At 37.6% G+C, this 15,164-nt stretch overlaps 4 protein-coding genes across 5 annotated transcripts in view; 2 read left to right on the forward strand and 2 right to left on the reverse strand.

Annotated features, from left to right (window-relative positions):
- The first annotated feature begins 150 nt into the window (after positions 1 to 150).
- Positions 151 to 7,955, forward strand: LOC136419551 (klaroid protein-like). Of its 2 annotated transcripts, XM_066406105.1 has the most exons (6): positions 151 to 312; positions 1,111 to 1,282; positions 1,768 to 2,070; positions 2,600 to 2,884; positions 2,966 to 3,210; positions 4,654 to 7,955. In XM_066406105.1, exons 2-6 carry the CDS (start codon positions 1,140 to 1,142, stop codon positions 6,090 to 6,092), a joined length of 2,415 nt encoding a protein of 804 aa, XP_066262202.1. In that variant the 5' UTR covers positions 151 to 312; positions 1,111 to 1,139; the 3' UTR covers positions 6,093 to 7,955. The 2 variants fall into 2 exon arrangements, with proteins under 2 accessions (XP_066262202.1, XP_066262125.1); XM_066406028.1 differs by lacking the exon at positions 151 to 312 and having other exon boundaries at positions 968 to 1,282.
- Positions 1,587 to 15,164, reverse strand: part of Agpat1 (1-Acylglycerol-3-phosphate O-acyltransferase 1) — a 96,956-nt gene continuing 83,378 nt past the window's right edge. Inside the window, exon 6 of the transcript XR_010752129.1 lies at positions 1,587 to 1,596. The gene's annotated coding sequence lies outside the window, so the exon portion shown is untranslated. The remainder of the gene's footprint in view (positions 1,597 to 15,164) is intronic.
- eIF3b (eukaryotic translation initiation factor 3 subunit b) lies at positions 8,258 to 11,263 on the reverse strand. Its single transcript, XM_066406781.1, has 9 exons — positions 11,079 to 11,263; positions 10,477 to 10,979; positions 10,110 to 10,342; positions 9,870 to 10,055; positions 9,423 to 9,815; positions 9,250 to 9,362; positions 9,050 to 9,193; positions 8,622 to 8,924; positions 8,258 to 8,567 (listed from the first exon to the last, which is right to left on the reverse strand). The coding sequence occupies exons 1-9, from the start codon at positions 11,209 to 11,211 to the stop codon at positions 8,473 to 8,475; spliced, it is 2,103 nt and encodes a 700-aa protein (XP_066262878.1). The 5' UTR covers positions 11,212 to 11,263; the 3' UTR covers positions 8,258 to 8,472.
- LOC136419900 (uncharacterized) overlaps positions 11,911 to 15,164 on the forward strand; it is a 76,323-nt gene continuing 73,069 nt past the window's right edge. The window contains exons 1-14 of the mRNA XM_066406538.1: positions 11,911 to 12,181; positions 12,245 to 12,378; positions 12,439 to 12,556; positions 12,892 to 13,121; positions 13,178 to 13,247; positions 13,404 to 13,458; positions 13,515 to 13,581; positions 13,632 to 13,841; positions 13,893 to 13,991; positions 14,057 to 14,163; positions 14,221 to 14,391; positions 14,439 to 14,783; positions 14,834 to 14,893; positions 14,963 to 15,020. Of these exons, the coding sequence (XP_066262635.1) occupies positions 12,082 to 12,181; positions 12,245 to 12,378; positions 12,439 to 12,556; positions 12,892 to 13,121; positions 13,178 to 13,247; positions 13,404 to 13,458; positions 13,515 to 13,581; positions 13,632 to 13,841; positions 13,893 to 13,991; positions 14,057 to 14,163; positions 14,221 to 14,391; positions 14,439 to 14,783; positions 14,834 to 14,893; positions 14,963 to 14,984 (1,788 nt within the window). The 5' untranslated portion in view covers positions 11,911 to 12,081 and the 3' untranslated portion in view covers positions 14,985 to 15,020. The remainder of the gene's footprint in view (positions 12,182 to 12,244; positions 12,379 to 12,438; positions 12,557 to 12,891; positions 13,122 to 13,177; positions 13,248 to 13,403; positions 13,459 to 13,514; positions 13,582 to 13,631; positions 13,842 to 13,892; positions 13,992 to 14,056; positions 14,164 to 14,220; positions 14,392 to 14,438; positions 14,784 to 14,833; positions 14,894 to 14,962; positions 15,021 to 15,164) is intronic.

Genomic DNA, 15,164 nt, shown 5'->3' on the forward strand with positions numbered 1-15,164 from the left:
TAGAAAGATCGAAGTTAATTGCAAATCCGTTTGAACATCCATCAAGGAATTTTAGCCCTTATTTACGCCAAATATAAGAGCTTCGATAAAGATCGCGTAGTTCCTGACACAAATACAAATGACGTCACCAATTTTCACGAATTTTTTTCGTGGAATGACGGTTTTTCGGGTATTGAGTGTTTGTTTACTTAAAAAACGGACTTTCATGCGAAAAAAACTCGTGTTATGAGCGTTATTCATTGAAAAACTGTGATCTATTTAGTGACTTTGTTGGAGAAGTGATTTTACCTCGAAAAAATCCAATATTTAAGGGTAAATATATAGGTTAAGGTTCCTATTCTTAAACTATTCTGGATGTGAGTAACAGAAAAGTCAACAAAATCGTTTATGGAGAGCAATTTTGCTTTCATCGCAAGGGGGAACATTATTTTTGGCCTAAAAATAGAAATATTCCTTTGGTAGCTATTTTGGGATAATCTCCTATGATCTGTGAATTTGGCCAGGAATTGACATGCTTTGGTGGAAGATCCTAAGGATGATGGAAACTGAGGAAAAAGGGCTTAAATTCAGCGCCTTTTTAATTTGCCGTATGATTATAACAGTCGAGAATCTTGCGTGAATCTGGGCTTAAATTCTTCCTCAGTTTTTTGCATAAAAATTACATGTTATCTTTGGCTTGTTCAATGTGAGTTACTCAAAGAACTCATCCTAAAGAATATACGTTAAGATCTTTTAAGGAACATCAGTCTTAAAGCAGAAAGCGTCCTCAGAAACATGCACACTTAGCTAGATGTATATGATCTATGATTATGTACATGATTTAGCTATAACTGTTTGACAACATTTGTTCTTCGTTACACCATACATGAAAGTTAACATTGACTTTATTTTTACTCATTATTGGCCCTGCAATGTAATGACAGTTTCCATATCACATTCAGAATTAAGAAATTGTCCTAAATATACTTCAATTTCCCCTTCACAAAACTGAAATGGACTAAATCGCTGCACCTGGCCAGCCCTCTTCTTCTGTCCCCAAAATAAAATCACATACGAAACGAAGAACTATACTATTTTAAGATTCAAAAAGGTTAATTCTGTATTTATAAGTCGAGGGCCGTGGCATCCAGACGGCCAAGATGAGCAATATGGAGCTGCGTTCCAGTAGGTCCAGATCAAAGACTCCATTTCTGGGCGAGGAATTCATTGAAAAGGAATCGAGCAGTGGGAATCGCGTGGAAAAGACTGTGACTAGGTTGATGAGAAAAAACACTGTTGTGAAGTAAGTTGTTCTTTCAAAGAGTGAAATTTCTATTTTTTCCTTTAAAACTAATGAGTTTTGAAAAAATTCATGTAGCATTTAGAACCTTGGAACCACGTCCCGCGTTAAGTGGCATATTCATTTTTCCATTTCCGTGTCCTAAATTTTCTAGTCCTTCTATAATTAGCATGCTCTGCTATCTTATCAAAGGAAATGTTTATTTACAGGGCTAACCATTTAGTAGGGTAATCATCCTTGCTGTAAAACGATTATTTACCAATTAACGTCTTAAAACAAACAACAATTGCTCATTCACCTTATTGCACTAGTATTGACTTACGCCCACGGGCTACCGTACTATAATCCACTTCATTGTTCGACCTTGTCCTTTGCAAATCTGTAAATATAAATCTGTGACGATTCAGGTAAAGTCATTCCCATAAATAATATACTTATGTTCTTGTTTGCTTCTGCGGCCGAATTTTAATTTCCCAATTTTGATTTAGGATTAACGAAAGTGCCTCCAGTTCTACAGACGAAGTCAATACTCTGAGAACGACTTCTACCCCGTCACCGAAACTCAACAGCGTGAAGAAATCGTTTCCGAGCTCAAAGTCGGAACGTTCCTTGCGCAGTCGTGTCTTAAAGACATCAGATTACTCATCTGAAGATGGGGAAAACGAGGTCAGTTCCAGCAGAACCATCAGGCAGAACCAGAGCAACCAACTGATAGAAGACGCGAAGGCTGTGGGCAACGGAAAGGAAATGCCCGCTTTGGAGTTGTACAGAAGGAGCGGTCGGTATTGGGAGTAAGTGGTTTTTTTTCTTGATAATGCCCTGAATGGATTGTAAACAAACTTTTTTATTTCCACATAAATATCTTTCACTTGAAGTCGTTAAATTTTATTCTGAAACGAACTGGTTTGTTATTAATTTGGTTAATAGTGATCTTAAATAGGATTCGGGGCTAGTGCATATTAGGTATGAACTAGCAACTATTTCGCATTTTTGTTTCTCTCAAATTTAATAAGAGATGAAACAGTGACGAAAGACAAAGTATCATGGAATAAATCCAGTGATTAATATTAATGTTTGTCTTGTACCGAAAGGCATCTTGTTAAATTATGTCTCAAACTTATGAATTCTGCGGTCAGTTGATATAAGTGAACAGGTTAGCTTTGCTGGTTTCTTGCTGCATAGTCTACAAATAGTTCATATGCTTAAGTGGCTAGGTTAGTTCAGGTTAGTCCCTTCGACAAATTTTCAAGAAGCAGACTTGTTAGTCAACGTGTTTTGCCCAATTTTATGATTTTCTAATGATTCTCTTCTCGCTTTAAGTGTGTATCCCAAAACCGACTGGACCTACTCTCCACATTCCAAAGACCGAGTGGAAATCGCCCCAGGAGTTGTGGCTATGCCCAATATGTCTAGAAAAACCATCCACGCCTTGGATGATTCGGGTCTCTCATATGAGTCTTCTCAGAACTTCTATTCCGAAAATGTGGCTCACAAATATATTAACACTGAGGACATGTTAATGTTGAAGTATGTTGGAGATTTAAGTGCAAAGTCTAGGCAAGGGGCTGGGTACAATGGTCACTCTGAAGAATATATGATCAGAAGGTGAGTAGATTTTGAAGCTGAAGTTTACATCAAAAGTAACTTTCAGACTTAAAACTTTTTACTTAAACGCTCTTTTTGCAGGAGAACTGTCACAAAACGGACCTCTTTCAAGCAAATTATCACCACAATTGTCACCACCTTTTTCACGATGATTTTCTCCATGTTACGCTACTCCTACCGAGTGCAAACCGGAATATTCTCGCAAATCCACAGAATTGCCAGTCAAGTGATGTTGTGGGATACTTATTTGCTGTGGAAGACACGACCAGGTGGAAAAGCCACCAAATTGGCCCTGTTGTGCTTGTTGCCGCTGTTGCTACTCGGGGGTAAGTAAAAAAACAGAGTAATATGGCAGTATGTCCATATGACTAATTGACCATATATACAAAAAACCTTCAGCCAATGGAAATTTAAGTATCTTTTAATTTTTGGTGGCTGCAAATTTGAGCGAAAATGTATCCTTTTTAGGTTTTCACTTATATTTGGTTAACGGATCGACCCTTGCCCTTTCCTGCCACCCTAACTGCGGCAAAATGGCGGTCGCCTATTTTAACTCGCTTTCCGATTCTATTTACGGGGCATTTAAGTTTAACGACAAAGTCAAGACTTAAGCTTAATAACTAATACAAATTAATATTAGCCCATAGTGCCTTTCAACGTTCCGGGTTTTCTAGAGGACTTCAGGCATTTTCCGGGTGGCTGAAAAAACTATTTTTGAAAGCCAATTTTTAGTGGATATTTGCTTAAGAATAAAAGTGCCATTACAGAGTGATTGATCATAAAGGGATCCTCTTTACTTTGTTTATTCCTGGTGTGTATCAAAAATTCGCAGTTGATTCAAAGAAACATTTTTTAACAAAACATCCTCAATTCTTAGCACTTTATAGGGACCATGCCCTTTCAACGGCTTATTAATATTGAGAGCATTTTATTAAACAAAAACAGGCTGGAATCCTCCATAGATTTTTGGGACACTGCAAATGTTTGGCTGCAAGTTATTCTTTGATATTTCTTTTGAAACTGCAATAAGATCACACTATGAATCAGACTATGGTCACATTATGAGTCACATGGTATAGACATTTTAAATTTCAAATTCCAGAAGAGGCACAATCATTAACGTGAATTTATGAATGAGTTTAGATACATCTTAGAGTTAACGTATCACGTAATCCCGTCAGACATCGTTATCGTAACTTTCTCTAAATATTGCTAAAATTGCGAGAAAATATGTTGTTCTCTCCGGTAAAAGAGCTGATTTATATTCTCTTACGTATATTTCTGCACTTATTACAACTTTTCACTAAAACCTTTTTATTTATATTTATGCATATTTTATTAGCAACTTAATTATACCATAGTCATACATCACTAATTTTTATGTCGTAAGAATTTGACTGCATTTATGCCACTTGTTGAAGCTAAAATGTAGTAGCTACAAAGAAGAGCCTTTCGACGTAAACGCAGTCATTAGCACTAAAAAACTATTCCCTGCTGTAAAATTGTATATTTTGCTTTATAGTGTGGTGTTTGTAGGAATAAAGCATTTTACGCATTCAATCAGCGTTTCTTTTCATCCCTGATCATCGCTTCTAACAGATTTGGTGGTTGTGAAACGGCAAGGGTCGAACTGAATAACAGTTAATTTATTACATAATTTCGTTAATATAGCTTCTTGGAGATGAGTGTATTGGCAACGATCCAAAGAGCTATTTTTTCATACGACCACCAATTCTGGTCGCCCCCCTTTTAAATATCCACCATTTCAGGTGCATGGCTTCTGTTAGGCCTTGGAAGCTCCTTACACGATACTGTTGCTAACTATACAAATGCAGCTACCAGTTTTATACCTTCGTTTGCCTTTTGGAGCACTGCCCAGCTAAAACGCACTGAGCGCGAAGCGATTTTCAACGAACAAGACGTTTTGACTTCTTCGCCAGATGTTCAAGAAAATGTCGTTAAAATCACTAAGAAAATATATCTAGAACCTCCTAGTGCTAGCGATATAGCTGGCAACTTCAGCTCTGAACAATTAGAAGCAATCGCAATGGCCGTGAAAAGGTTTTTGGATATTGAAGGTAAAAAAGAACCCGAAGTGGACACTGAGAGGTTGGTGCAGAGTATCGTTAATAACCCCAGTTTTGTTAATGAAATTAACAATCACTATAAAGCTGAGAGCGCTAGAGCTGAGGGTGTGGGTGTCAACGAGGAACTGTTGAGAAAACAACAGCTACTTATAGATACTTTGCTTAGGGAAATAGACAAAATGCGAAAGGACATTGTGTTTAATAATAAACTAAGGGGTGATGAGTACGCAAGGCTGTCTCTGGATATGAAAAAATGTTGCGATAAACGCCCGATAATCAACATCGAGGGCTACGTCTCTCGAGCTGTTAGTGACTTGTTAAATAATCCGGAATTTCTGCGTAGTCAGCAAGGCTTAAACTCATGGCTGCAGGCCCTGTTTGTGGCCAAGCGGGATTTAGAATTTCATCTAGGCAATATCACCATGAGCATGGACTCTAAAATGGCCGAAGCCGTTGAATCTAACGCTCATATTTTTATGGAAAAAATCACTACGCAGTTCAAGAAAGCTGATGCTACGACTAACGCTGATGAGAAGTTTGTTAAACGAATCGTGAAGCAGGCCTTAGCGATTTATGATGCTGATCGTACAGGACTAGTAGATTACGCCATGGAGAGCATGGGGGGACAAGTAGTGAGCACTCGTTGCACTGAATTATATAAATACGGAAAGGCTGTGTTTTCGATCTTGGGAATTCCATTATGGCAGCAGTCAAATAGCCCTAGAAGCATCATCACCCCCACTCTAGCCCCAGGAGACTGCTGGGCCTTCCAAAATTTCCCAGGTTTCGTCGTAGTCAAACTGTCAAATACGGTAAAGATCGATGCTTTTTCCATTGAGCACGTATCAAGGTTGCTACTGCCAGAGGGCAAAATGGATTCCGCCCCCAAAGACTTCGAAGTCTACGGTTTGAGGGAGGAAAATGACAAGGAACCAGTTTTGCTGGGTGCTTATCAGTTTGAACTGGACGGGGAGTCCTTGCAGTTCTTCTCCGTGCAAAAAGACAATCAGGTGTTCGACATGATTGAGATAAGGATACTGTCGAATCATGGGAACCCTAATTACACGTGTTTATATAGATTCAGGGTGCATGGGCAGGTGTATCATGCAGCGGGGAGATGATTTGCAGTGTTCTCCGAACGGTTTTAGTGTTGTGCAGTGTACAGTTACTAAAAAACTCAATATTTTGCAATAAATGTAAATAATAATGCGCTAATCAGATTTCCAAACCGACGCGGCCGCGGCAGCGGTTTTTGAAACTGCTTGACACTGAGGAGTAAAATATGAATGCTGCGTCTGTTTGAAGAGTCTTTATGCGAGTTTAGATTGCTTAATTTCTCTTTTTTTTTGGGAATACCATCTCACGTACCAATAGGGCCTGTTGGAACGGTGGAATTGTCCTTCATTAAAGGCTCGGACGAACACTCTTTAACGTTTCGGTAACAGATTTATCGCCATCTTGTATGGGAGGGTCTATCTAAGATTGTTAAGAAGGCTTTGGAAACAAAACAATAGCGCTCCGGCTGTCAATGTTAAAGTCGTCTCCGCGTCCTTCCCTAAAAATATTAAATTTCCAGTAAAAATGTGGAAAAAATTAGGAAAATTTTGTGCGAAGTTGAAGATTAATTGAATCGAAACGTAATGAGTGTTTGTACGAGATTATCCTCGGTTGAAAATAAATAAAAATCGTACTTTTAGAAGTTCCATTTTTCTAACAATATCGGGAATTCGTGTCGTTTACGTTCGAGTTTCCGAAGTCGCACGACTACGCGGCAGCATACTTTGTCTCTTTACCAGAAAAGTCATAGGCGGAGATGAGATCGGGCAGTGCGATACGTGCTGTGTCAAAAATAAATAGCCTCTTTTCAATGGCTAAGGAGTGACAGTTTTTTTGACATGATGACAACAAAAGGTTTATTTAAGGTAAGTAATTGATGTTTGATCAGTGTACTGGCCCGTGAGGTGTTATTCCTCAAAAATAAAATAAATAATTAACAATCCGCCTTAAACGCATCGAACATATTTTTAAGTTTTCTCACCAAAGAAGCTAATAATTTTAAGTCATACGAGTTGTTTATTGGTTGGTGTGGCAGTGATTCAAAGCGAGTTTATATTGTTATTTATTGCGTGTAAGGATTAATTTACGTGTTTTTTGATTTTGAGATTTATTGTAAGTAATCAACGTAGAATTAGAAGATAGCAGCACTTTAAAGTTTTGAGGAAATTCATTTCAGTTCCGTCTTTATACAAACATCCTATACATCTAGAGTATTTAGGTTTTCCTCTGTGTAGCATGCGAAATGAAGTTTTATGTACTTATTACTTATAGTTTTCTTTTTTCTGTTTATTACGTACAGTACCACTCGCATACTTCAAAATAGACCTTATAGTTACTACCAACTTCGGAAACCCTCATTAACATGCTTTTGCCCCTTTTCACTAGTATACTAAGTCATCTAGTCCTTTTATCATCGTTTATAGATTTTAAGCCTAGAAATGAGTTTTAACACAGGTCTGTAATGTTTCGACTTTACTTTGTTTTGCACCATGTACACACATTATTATTAGGGAAGAAAGATTATAGTACAAAGACAAATAAGCCTTATAAAAGCGCCCTTCCTAGTGTGTAAGACGATGAGTTGAAACTTTCGGTTTTAGAAGTATAAATTGCTAATAAACGGCAGTATTTTTTTGTTGGATTTAACTCGAGATCATATTTTGCGTGTTCTAGCGTCCAAACATCTGTTTATAATGACGAAATTTCGCTACTTTATCGAACAAGTGCCTTAGAGTCGTGAATAAATAGCGTTTCCGAGAATGTCTCATTTTATTTTTTGTTAATTTGTTTTCTTTTTGTTCAGTTAAGATGCATATAATTTGGATCTCTACGTATTTATTAATAATTAGTTATTGATGTGTATCATAATTTTCAAATTTCAGTACATTTTTTACCCTTTTTGAATTCAAATAAATTTCTTTTTTGTTTGTATTACTTTTAATCCCCAATTCTCTAGATATTAGATATGCATTGCCATATTTATCAAACATCCACTATATCTATATAGGAGTGTTTGGTATAAATTAAAAATATACATACCTCACATATTAAGAATATGTAGTTATAAACAGGCCCATCACAGCATAAGTCAATCCGCATGATCTCGAGTGCCTGCTCATTCCACTTGTGGTCATGAGCGTTTTAAAAGAAAAGAACGCCCCTTTGTTTTTGGTGGTTTGAACGAACAGGTGTACCCCTTTTCACTGCTTTCAGTTTCAAAGAAAACTCATTTTGAAATAATAAAAGTACTTTAATGCGCAACACTTTATTACAAAAAATATCGCTATTGTACTTGGATATAAAAATGAACGTCAGATAGACGCAACTCAAACGAAAGTTACACTAGTAAAACCGCAAGTATTCCTCAAAGATGTTCTGCAAAATGGCCAAGATCCCTGCTTAAGCTCTAAGCAGGGCAAAATAACACTTTCAATATTTTGCTGGTTAATCAATAGGGATTATTTCCTCCTTGACAAAGAATTCAACGACTTCCTCCTCTACGTTATCAGTGTCTGCGTCTAATTCGTCGGTATCTACATCTGCAGCAGTCTCTCATCAGCACCAAGATAATTTAAACAGAAACCAATACTTACTGTTTCTAAGAGCCAATCTGCTGGCTTTATTCGCTTCCCAACGTTTAATTTGCTGCTCTCGGTACTGATTAAATTTCTCCATGAGGGCCGCTCGCTTCTCTATTAACTCTTTAGAGGCTTTCGATTGCCGCATACGGTCTTTGCTTTCAAATTGCGCGTAATACTTCTTCAGGTTCTTCTTGATCTCCTTTTGTTGCTTTTCGGTCAGGAGAGTGGCGGGACGAGGACGCCAAAGTATTTGCGCAAAACGTTCCAAGTTGATGCGCTTTAGAATTTTTCCTTGGAAGGACCACATCCAGTAACCTAAGAGAAATATAATTCATTTATATTATCGCATAGGAAACAAGCATGCAATATGTCATTTAATAGGTGAATAGTGACGGAAATCGGCCTTCACAGCCAATGGATATTTCGCAAACTTTATTTACCAGTGTCCACTTTGCACTTCCAATACGAGACTGCAGTGAAGACATAGCGACCTGTGGAGTCCCACTCTACGTCAGACATTTGGTAGTGATCAGTGGAATTCATTATTAAAAATTCGTGGGTGTCCACGAATTCCAAAGAACCTCCTGTAATTTTTTTTTTAATGCAAAGATCGTATATTTACTTAAAAGAACATTCAAACCTCCATTGCTGCCAACTCCAGCTAAAACGATAAACTGACCATTGGGAGACCAGAATAAATGGTTGCAGGCGCGTTTGTCAAATTTTTTCAGTAAGTTGGGAGCTAAACCCACCCTAAAAACGTTTACAAACTACGTAAAAACGACGCTGTTCTTTCAAACGAATCCCACATACTTGACTTCATAAAAGCTGACATTGATGTTAGGAGGTTCTCCATGGATCATGGCAAACTTAGTGCCCACAGGCTCCCATGCGAAAGCTTGTATAGGCTCTTTTATCTCCACACTATCAACAGGCACTTGCTTCTCTCTCATGTGGAAAATTTCAAAGTTGCAGTACATTCCTGAATACTTCATTTCACTTTTCTCCTTCCTTGCTTTGGAGTATCTGTCCACTTTAACACACAAATAATCCCCAGATTTTTGCCAATGAATTTTGCAGTCAGCCACATTAAACAAGTTTTTTTTTCGCATTTCATTTCTATTGGGCAATTCTAAGAGGGTGACGCTGGCTGGAACATCTTTGTCCTCGGCCACCCAATAGGCTACTATATTATCAGTTGGTGACCTGAAATATCTTTCATTTTGATTTCTCTGAAAAGACATTTTTATGAGATTTTACCAGTTGAAATCCCTAATTCCATTAATTTTTATTGATTTCTTGTCAAGAAGCCCAAATGAAGGAGTCTCATAAATTGACAATACATCATTGCCAATCCTACCAAAATATTTGTCATCATGTGACCACCTAAAGATTGGCCATGTGGAAGGACCTTCAGGAGTAAATGACCTTTTTTCCATTCCACCTCTAAAATAACACTGAACGATAATCAATGTTCATGCAAACTATGGCATTGATTACCGAATATCCCATATAATAATCCACTTTTGGTCTGGATTTTGTGGATCTCCATCAGGAGAATATGTTACTAAATACTTTTCACATGGAGAGAAATCAATGTATTGGACATGAGGATGGGCAAACTTTTTATACTGGGTAAAGCTTGGTCCTGCCCATAATGCAATACCTAGTTTGTGAAAGGTTGCCAAATATGTACCCAAAGGAGACCATTTAATGTACGTTTGGGTCCAATTCTAAAATTGTACTGGGAATTACTCAGTTTTCCTTAAAAATGTTTCAGAAAATATTAATTTTCATATTTTTGAAGGAGTTTTTTTTTCAATTTATAACTAACAGTTAACAAAAAAACTTGAAAATTTAAACTTACATTGCGCTCCTCAATAACATTTGGCTCTGGCAATGTATTTTGCCAAATTTGAACATTCTGTCCATTATGAGTCACTACTGCATACTGATCATAGGCATCTGGATCCAACAAATAATGGTGCAAATCTGCTTGCCCTTCATAGGGTCTTGATTGTGGGGGTTCCCATTTGTCAGGAATATCTTCATATTTTGCAAAATCAGTGAACAGATTCACTTGGAAAGTATGCAGCTTATCAAGTTTGAAATTGTTCGTTAAATTGACTGCCTCAAGGGCATGAGTTGGGTTTGAATACTCCAGAAAGATATAACCCTTTGTGGTGCCCTCTGCATCAACAGGGTAGTATTCGTTTACGAGGTTGCCAAATTTACTAAATACTTTGTTGATGACCGATTTCAGTTTGTCAAGACGATTGGGGCCTACTTTGGGGACCCCATCGACCACAATAACGCTTTCATAACCATCTGTTTCTTTAGGTTTTTGAGACAGAACCTCGGGAAGAAGCTCTGAAAAAGTTTAGGGCTTAATTAAAGGGAGTTTTGGAGTAGGCAAGGGGCTCAATATGTGAGTATACATAACCTAAATTGAGAGATATGAACACTCACCGGAATCGGAGACATCGTCAACGAAACCTTCAGGATCGCTGAAATTGGGTTCTTCGCCATCACTGGATGTTTCTAGGTCGTGCTTTTTAGGGCTTTCTTCGCCCTTTTCATCACCTTTTTTCGGTCTTGCCATTTTGGCACGAGGAAACTTACTTTCGGAGAGACACCAATGTTGCCACGTACTCTCTCACAAATTCATATTAAATTCATTAGATTTAGACAAATCAGCTCGCTTAGCTGAAACATAAACCCGGTGCTAGGATTAAGGTTGTTTCAATAGTCAGTGTGAATTAGGTCAATTTATAAAATTAAGTTTTATTGTTACAATCTTGATTCATTTAAGGAATTCAGAAATCCCGAAGCAAGTACGAAATACCCTAATGTCAAGTAGAACACGTTACGTGGCAACATAGTAAACCAAGTGAATTACTCATTTGTCATCTATTATTACTAGAATTGTTCACTAGAACGCTCTTTACGTACCCCGGACAGAACAAATGTAGTGCAGTATTGCTCCATTGCAGGACTCCTTGCCAATAATGTATTCAAAGATTGAATTATTGTTTATTTTTATATATCGAAATGATTTGAACCCGAACTAGGAAAATTCAGAGATTTCGAAGCAACACACAAGTTAGAATCCAGGACCCATCACGACTAATGCGCATTGTTTCTAAATTTTTCATTCTTTACACAAACGGTGTACTGTCAGTAGAGCTGTCCGAGAACTGAGTTTGCTACTGTACACTGAGTGTAGAACTGAAAATTCCTTTGACGGTTAGTTCAGGTTAGTTAATGTTCCACGTCTAGGTGCAGTTCGTCGTTTTGTAGGTTTTTTTGAATAATACCCGTTACCTGGTCACTCATTCAAAAATTTTGACGTTTACCACATGATTTATAAACCGTCAAAAGTTTCAGATATTTTTATTAGAATATTAAGCTTTTGAGAGGCTCAAACCCTGTAAATTATTCATTAAAATAGTACATTTCATTCACAGCAAATATGAGGAATTGCAGGAGCAGCGGCAATTGCCGGAAATCAAAAATCATTGAGGATGGAGTATCTATTAGCTGCGAAGCCCCATCCGCGCAAATGGAACTCGGTAGCTTTTAACCCATTTATTCACCCCAAAATTATCCTTATTTAAGTGCTTATTCTTGCGCAGAACTTCTGGCCATTAGAGCTAAGAATCAAGAACTGACGAAAGCCCATGCGAAGCTAATCCATGATCTATATGCATTGAGAAGCGAAAATGATAATCTTAGGGCTCAATTGATTGAAATACAGGCCAAGTATTCTGTGAGAGTTAAAAATGCATTGTAGGTATGTTCTCAGTAGTGATAAATGAATAATGTTTAGGCACAAGAAGCTGAATATGCAGTAATAAAAAAGGAAATTGAAAAACATTCCTCCTCACTCTTGGACGTGGTTAATTTAGTGCTTCTATTGAGAGGAGGGAGGTCAAAGAGCTTGCCAGGTGAGCAGGTTTAATTGTGGTTGATTTTAATAAAAAAATGTTGAATTGTTTGTTTTATTAAGTTGGAATGTATGTCTGTATCTTGAGAATTGAATAGCCAATGTCTCCTGTTTGTAAAACTGGGTTAGGTGCTCGATTCCTGACATCCTGCCTGATTTTTCTCAAACAAATGTTGACAGTGACAGGCAGATAAAACCATTAGTTCATAGATATAGGGTGTTTTTAAATATTATAAATTTTGAGATAAAGAATTAGAGTCACACTCATAATTACCCCATCGTCTGTCCAATCGGAGACACAAAATTCAACCACTTTTTTTTTTAATTCATGTGTAGAGGTTGATCCTAAACCCAGAGCAGTCACCCACACAGTTAAACCTCACAATGTAAATGGCACAATCCTGAATCATCCTCAAATTGCACTAACTCGTATGCCCAATGTTACCAACAAAAGAACATATGAGCTGCCTAGTTGCAGTTCAATTGACGAAAATTATCAAGATTCTGCACCATCAACTTCAAATGAAGCTGACGCCCTAGAGGACTCTGATTCAGATGATGAGGAAGTTGGTATTCTATCATAAGTTGATTAAGAGGAAAGTGAGAGAATGTGATTTTGTAGGAGATTAATAGTAGAGTGTCTGTGGCAAGGAGGGGAGTTATAGTGACGCCTAGTAAAGCTATGGAAGATGGTAAGTGGGAAGTTAAGGCATATCACTTAAGGCTTTTTTGCCATCTCTAATAAGTAACTCACAAGAAGCAGGTCGCATATAAGGAAACATTCTGTACTATTGATGCTATGAGATGATCCCTTCAATGTATTTCTATCCCTTTTTAAAAACTTACAGATGGAGAACAGCTTGAAGAGGAACAAGAGCTGACTTCAACTGAATTAGAAAATAGGTATTGTTGCTTTGTCTAGATCTCAGACTATTATACAGTATTTTGTGCCTTTCTAGGAGACTGAGTACCATTAATGAAGAATCTTTTGGTGCCCCTGCAGAAAACAAAACCACCTTTGGAGAGGTTTGTTAATCTCCCCTTGAAAGTTCTTAATAAGGAAAAAATTTCTTTAGGTAAGGATTTACTTAAGCCGTCTCTCAAATGAAGAGTTGCAAGCAGGCTCTCAGAACAATTCCTGTTCTTCTCTTGAGGCCAACGCGAACGATACTTATTTAAACATAGAGGCTACAGTTATTGAGAATGAAGGCAGTAGAGTGAGGACTGATATTATGATCTTTTCACCTAGATCCAATTCCACTAGATTAGAGCAGAGTTTGAGCAGTGTAAGCGCTGAACGTAATTACGTATTAGGTTTGACCAAGAGGTGTTTTTAGTTTGAGGAAAGGACAAGCTCAGGTTGTAATACGCCTCAAATCCAGAGCTCCGTGGTCACTCCCAGCTGTCTTGATTATAATAACAGTGGTGAAAGCGAGGTAATTTGATGTCTCATTTTTTGAGCCATGAATTTTCTTACAGAATTAACTCATGTTACTCTTAGTTTCAAAGTAGCCCCCCCATTATCCCATGGTATCCGACCCCCTCGATGTCGGCATTAGGAGATATCAATCAATCAGCTGATCAGTCAGCTCTTGACATCCGAACCGAGTTAGTATCTATTCTTCCTTGAAACATTTCGTCTTTATTGTAAAATGTTGTAATAAGGAATCAGGAAAAGAGTCCGTTATCATTCTCTAAGACTCCATCATCCACAAAAAGGCCGAAAACCACCTGGCGTCAGCGAAGCACTTTACAAAAGAAGGAAACTTCCCCCTTGTCAATCAGATCTAGCAATGTAACTCAAAGAGAATTGTTCAGTCTGAAGTCTGGCGTCAAGTAAGAAATTTTCACTGGATTTAAGATTCAGTTAAATGTTTCTTTAGTTTAAGTGACGAAGGAGTACGCACTCCCACAGTATTTCTACAAAGACTGGAAAGCCCTACTGAGAATGCTTCCACATCTTTGCGTGGCGTCTGTACTTCGGCGTATCTGGAGGAGGCGGGCGAGAAGGAACCCGACGAAAACGTATTATCTTGTAATACAAAGGCAAAATCATCTGCTAGCCGTAAAGCTAAAAGCAAAAGCAGGAGTAGATCTCCGAAATCTGCTGCCAAAAAGAAGAGGATCGGCCTAAGTGAAGGCAACCATAGTGAGATGAGAGATGTTCAGATAAGACTGTCGAATATTATTAGTAAACAGAAGAGGGAGGCAGAGATACCAGAGAATAAGTAAGTGGGGTAAAAAAATCATTGGTTTTGGCTTAAATGTGTGATATTAGGTCTGGGAGGCCAGAGAGAGCTGCCAAGCCAAAAAATTTGAAAGAAGCTTCGCTTCTAGGGTAAGAAATCATGTTTTTCTCTTACAGTTTCTTGAGTTCTAAAGCCTCGTAACATAAATTTCGTTTCAGGAAAATGAGGAGAGAAAATTAGGTATAAAAAAATTACTACTATTTATTATTACCTTTTTTCTAGCATTGCGTTAACTTAAATTCCTAACATTTTTTTAATTCAACAAATTTTTATTGTTCTTATAGGTTTATTGGTATTATAAGAATTTATGTTCAAGGTATATAAATAACGAAATAATTGATAATATTCGTTTTTTTTAAT

The sequence above is a fragment of the Euwallacea similis genome, chromosome 1 (assembly GCF_039881205.1).
Source record: "Euwallacea similis isolate ESF13 chromosome 1, ESF131.1, whole genome shotgun sequence".
In the NCBI taxonomy this organism is placed as follows: domain Eukaryota; kingdom Metazoa; phylum Arthropoda; class Insecta; order Coleoptera; family Curculionidae; genus Euwallacea; species Euwallacea similis.

What these genes read in the sequence shown, in the direction of transcription:
- eIF3b (XM_066406781.1), bottom strand. Translation starts at nt 11,211, where the DNA reads ATGGCAAGACCGAAAAAAGGTGATGAAAAGGGCGAAGAAAGCCCTAAA. An exon ending in GGAATTAGGGATTTCAACTG is followed by an intron (nt 9,816 to 9,869) that starts GTAAAATCTCAT and finishes AAGATATTTCAG; the next exon opens with GTCACCAACTGATAATATAG. An exon ending in CAGATTGGCTCTTAGAAACA is followed by an intron (nt 8,568 to 8,621) that starts GTAAGTATTGGT and finishes AGACTGCTGCAG; the next exon opens with ATGTAGATACCGACGAATTA.
- LOC136419551 (XM_066406105.1), top strand. Translation starts at nt 1,140, where the DNA reads ATGAGCAATATGGAGCTGCGTTCCAGTAGGTCCAGATCAAAGACTCCA. An exon ending in AGAAAAAACACTGTTGTGAA is followed by an intron (nt 1,283 to 1,767) that starts GTAAGTTGTTCT and finishes ATTTTGATTTAG; the next exon opens with GATTAACGAAAGTGCCTCCA. An exon ending in GCCGCTGTTGCTACTCGGGG is followed by an intron (nt 3,211 to 4,653) that starts GTAAGTAAAAAA and finishes CCACCATTTCAG; the next exon opens with GTGCATGGCTTCTGTTAGGC.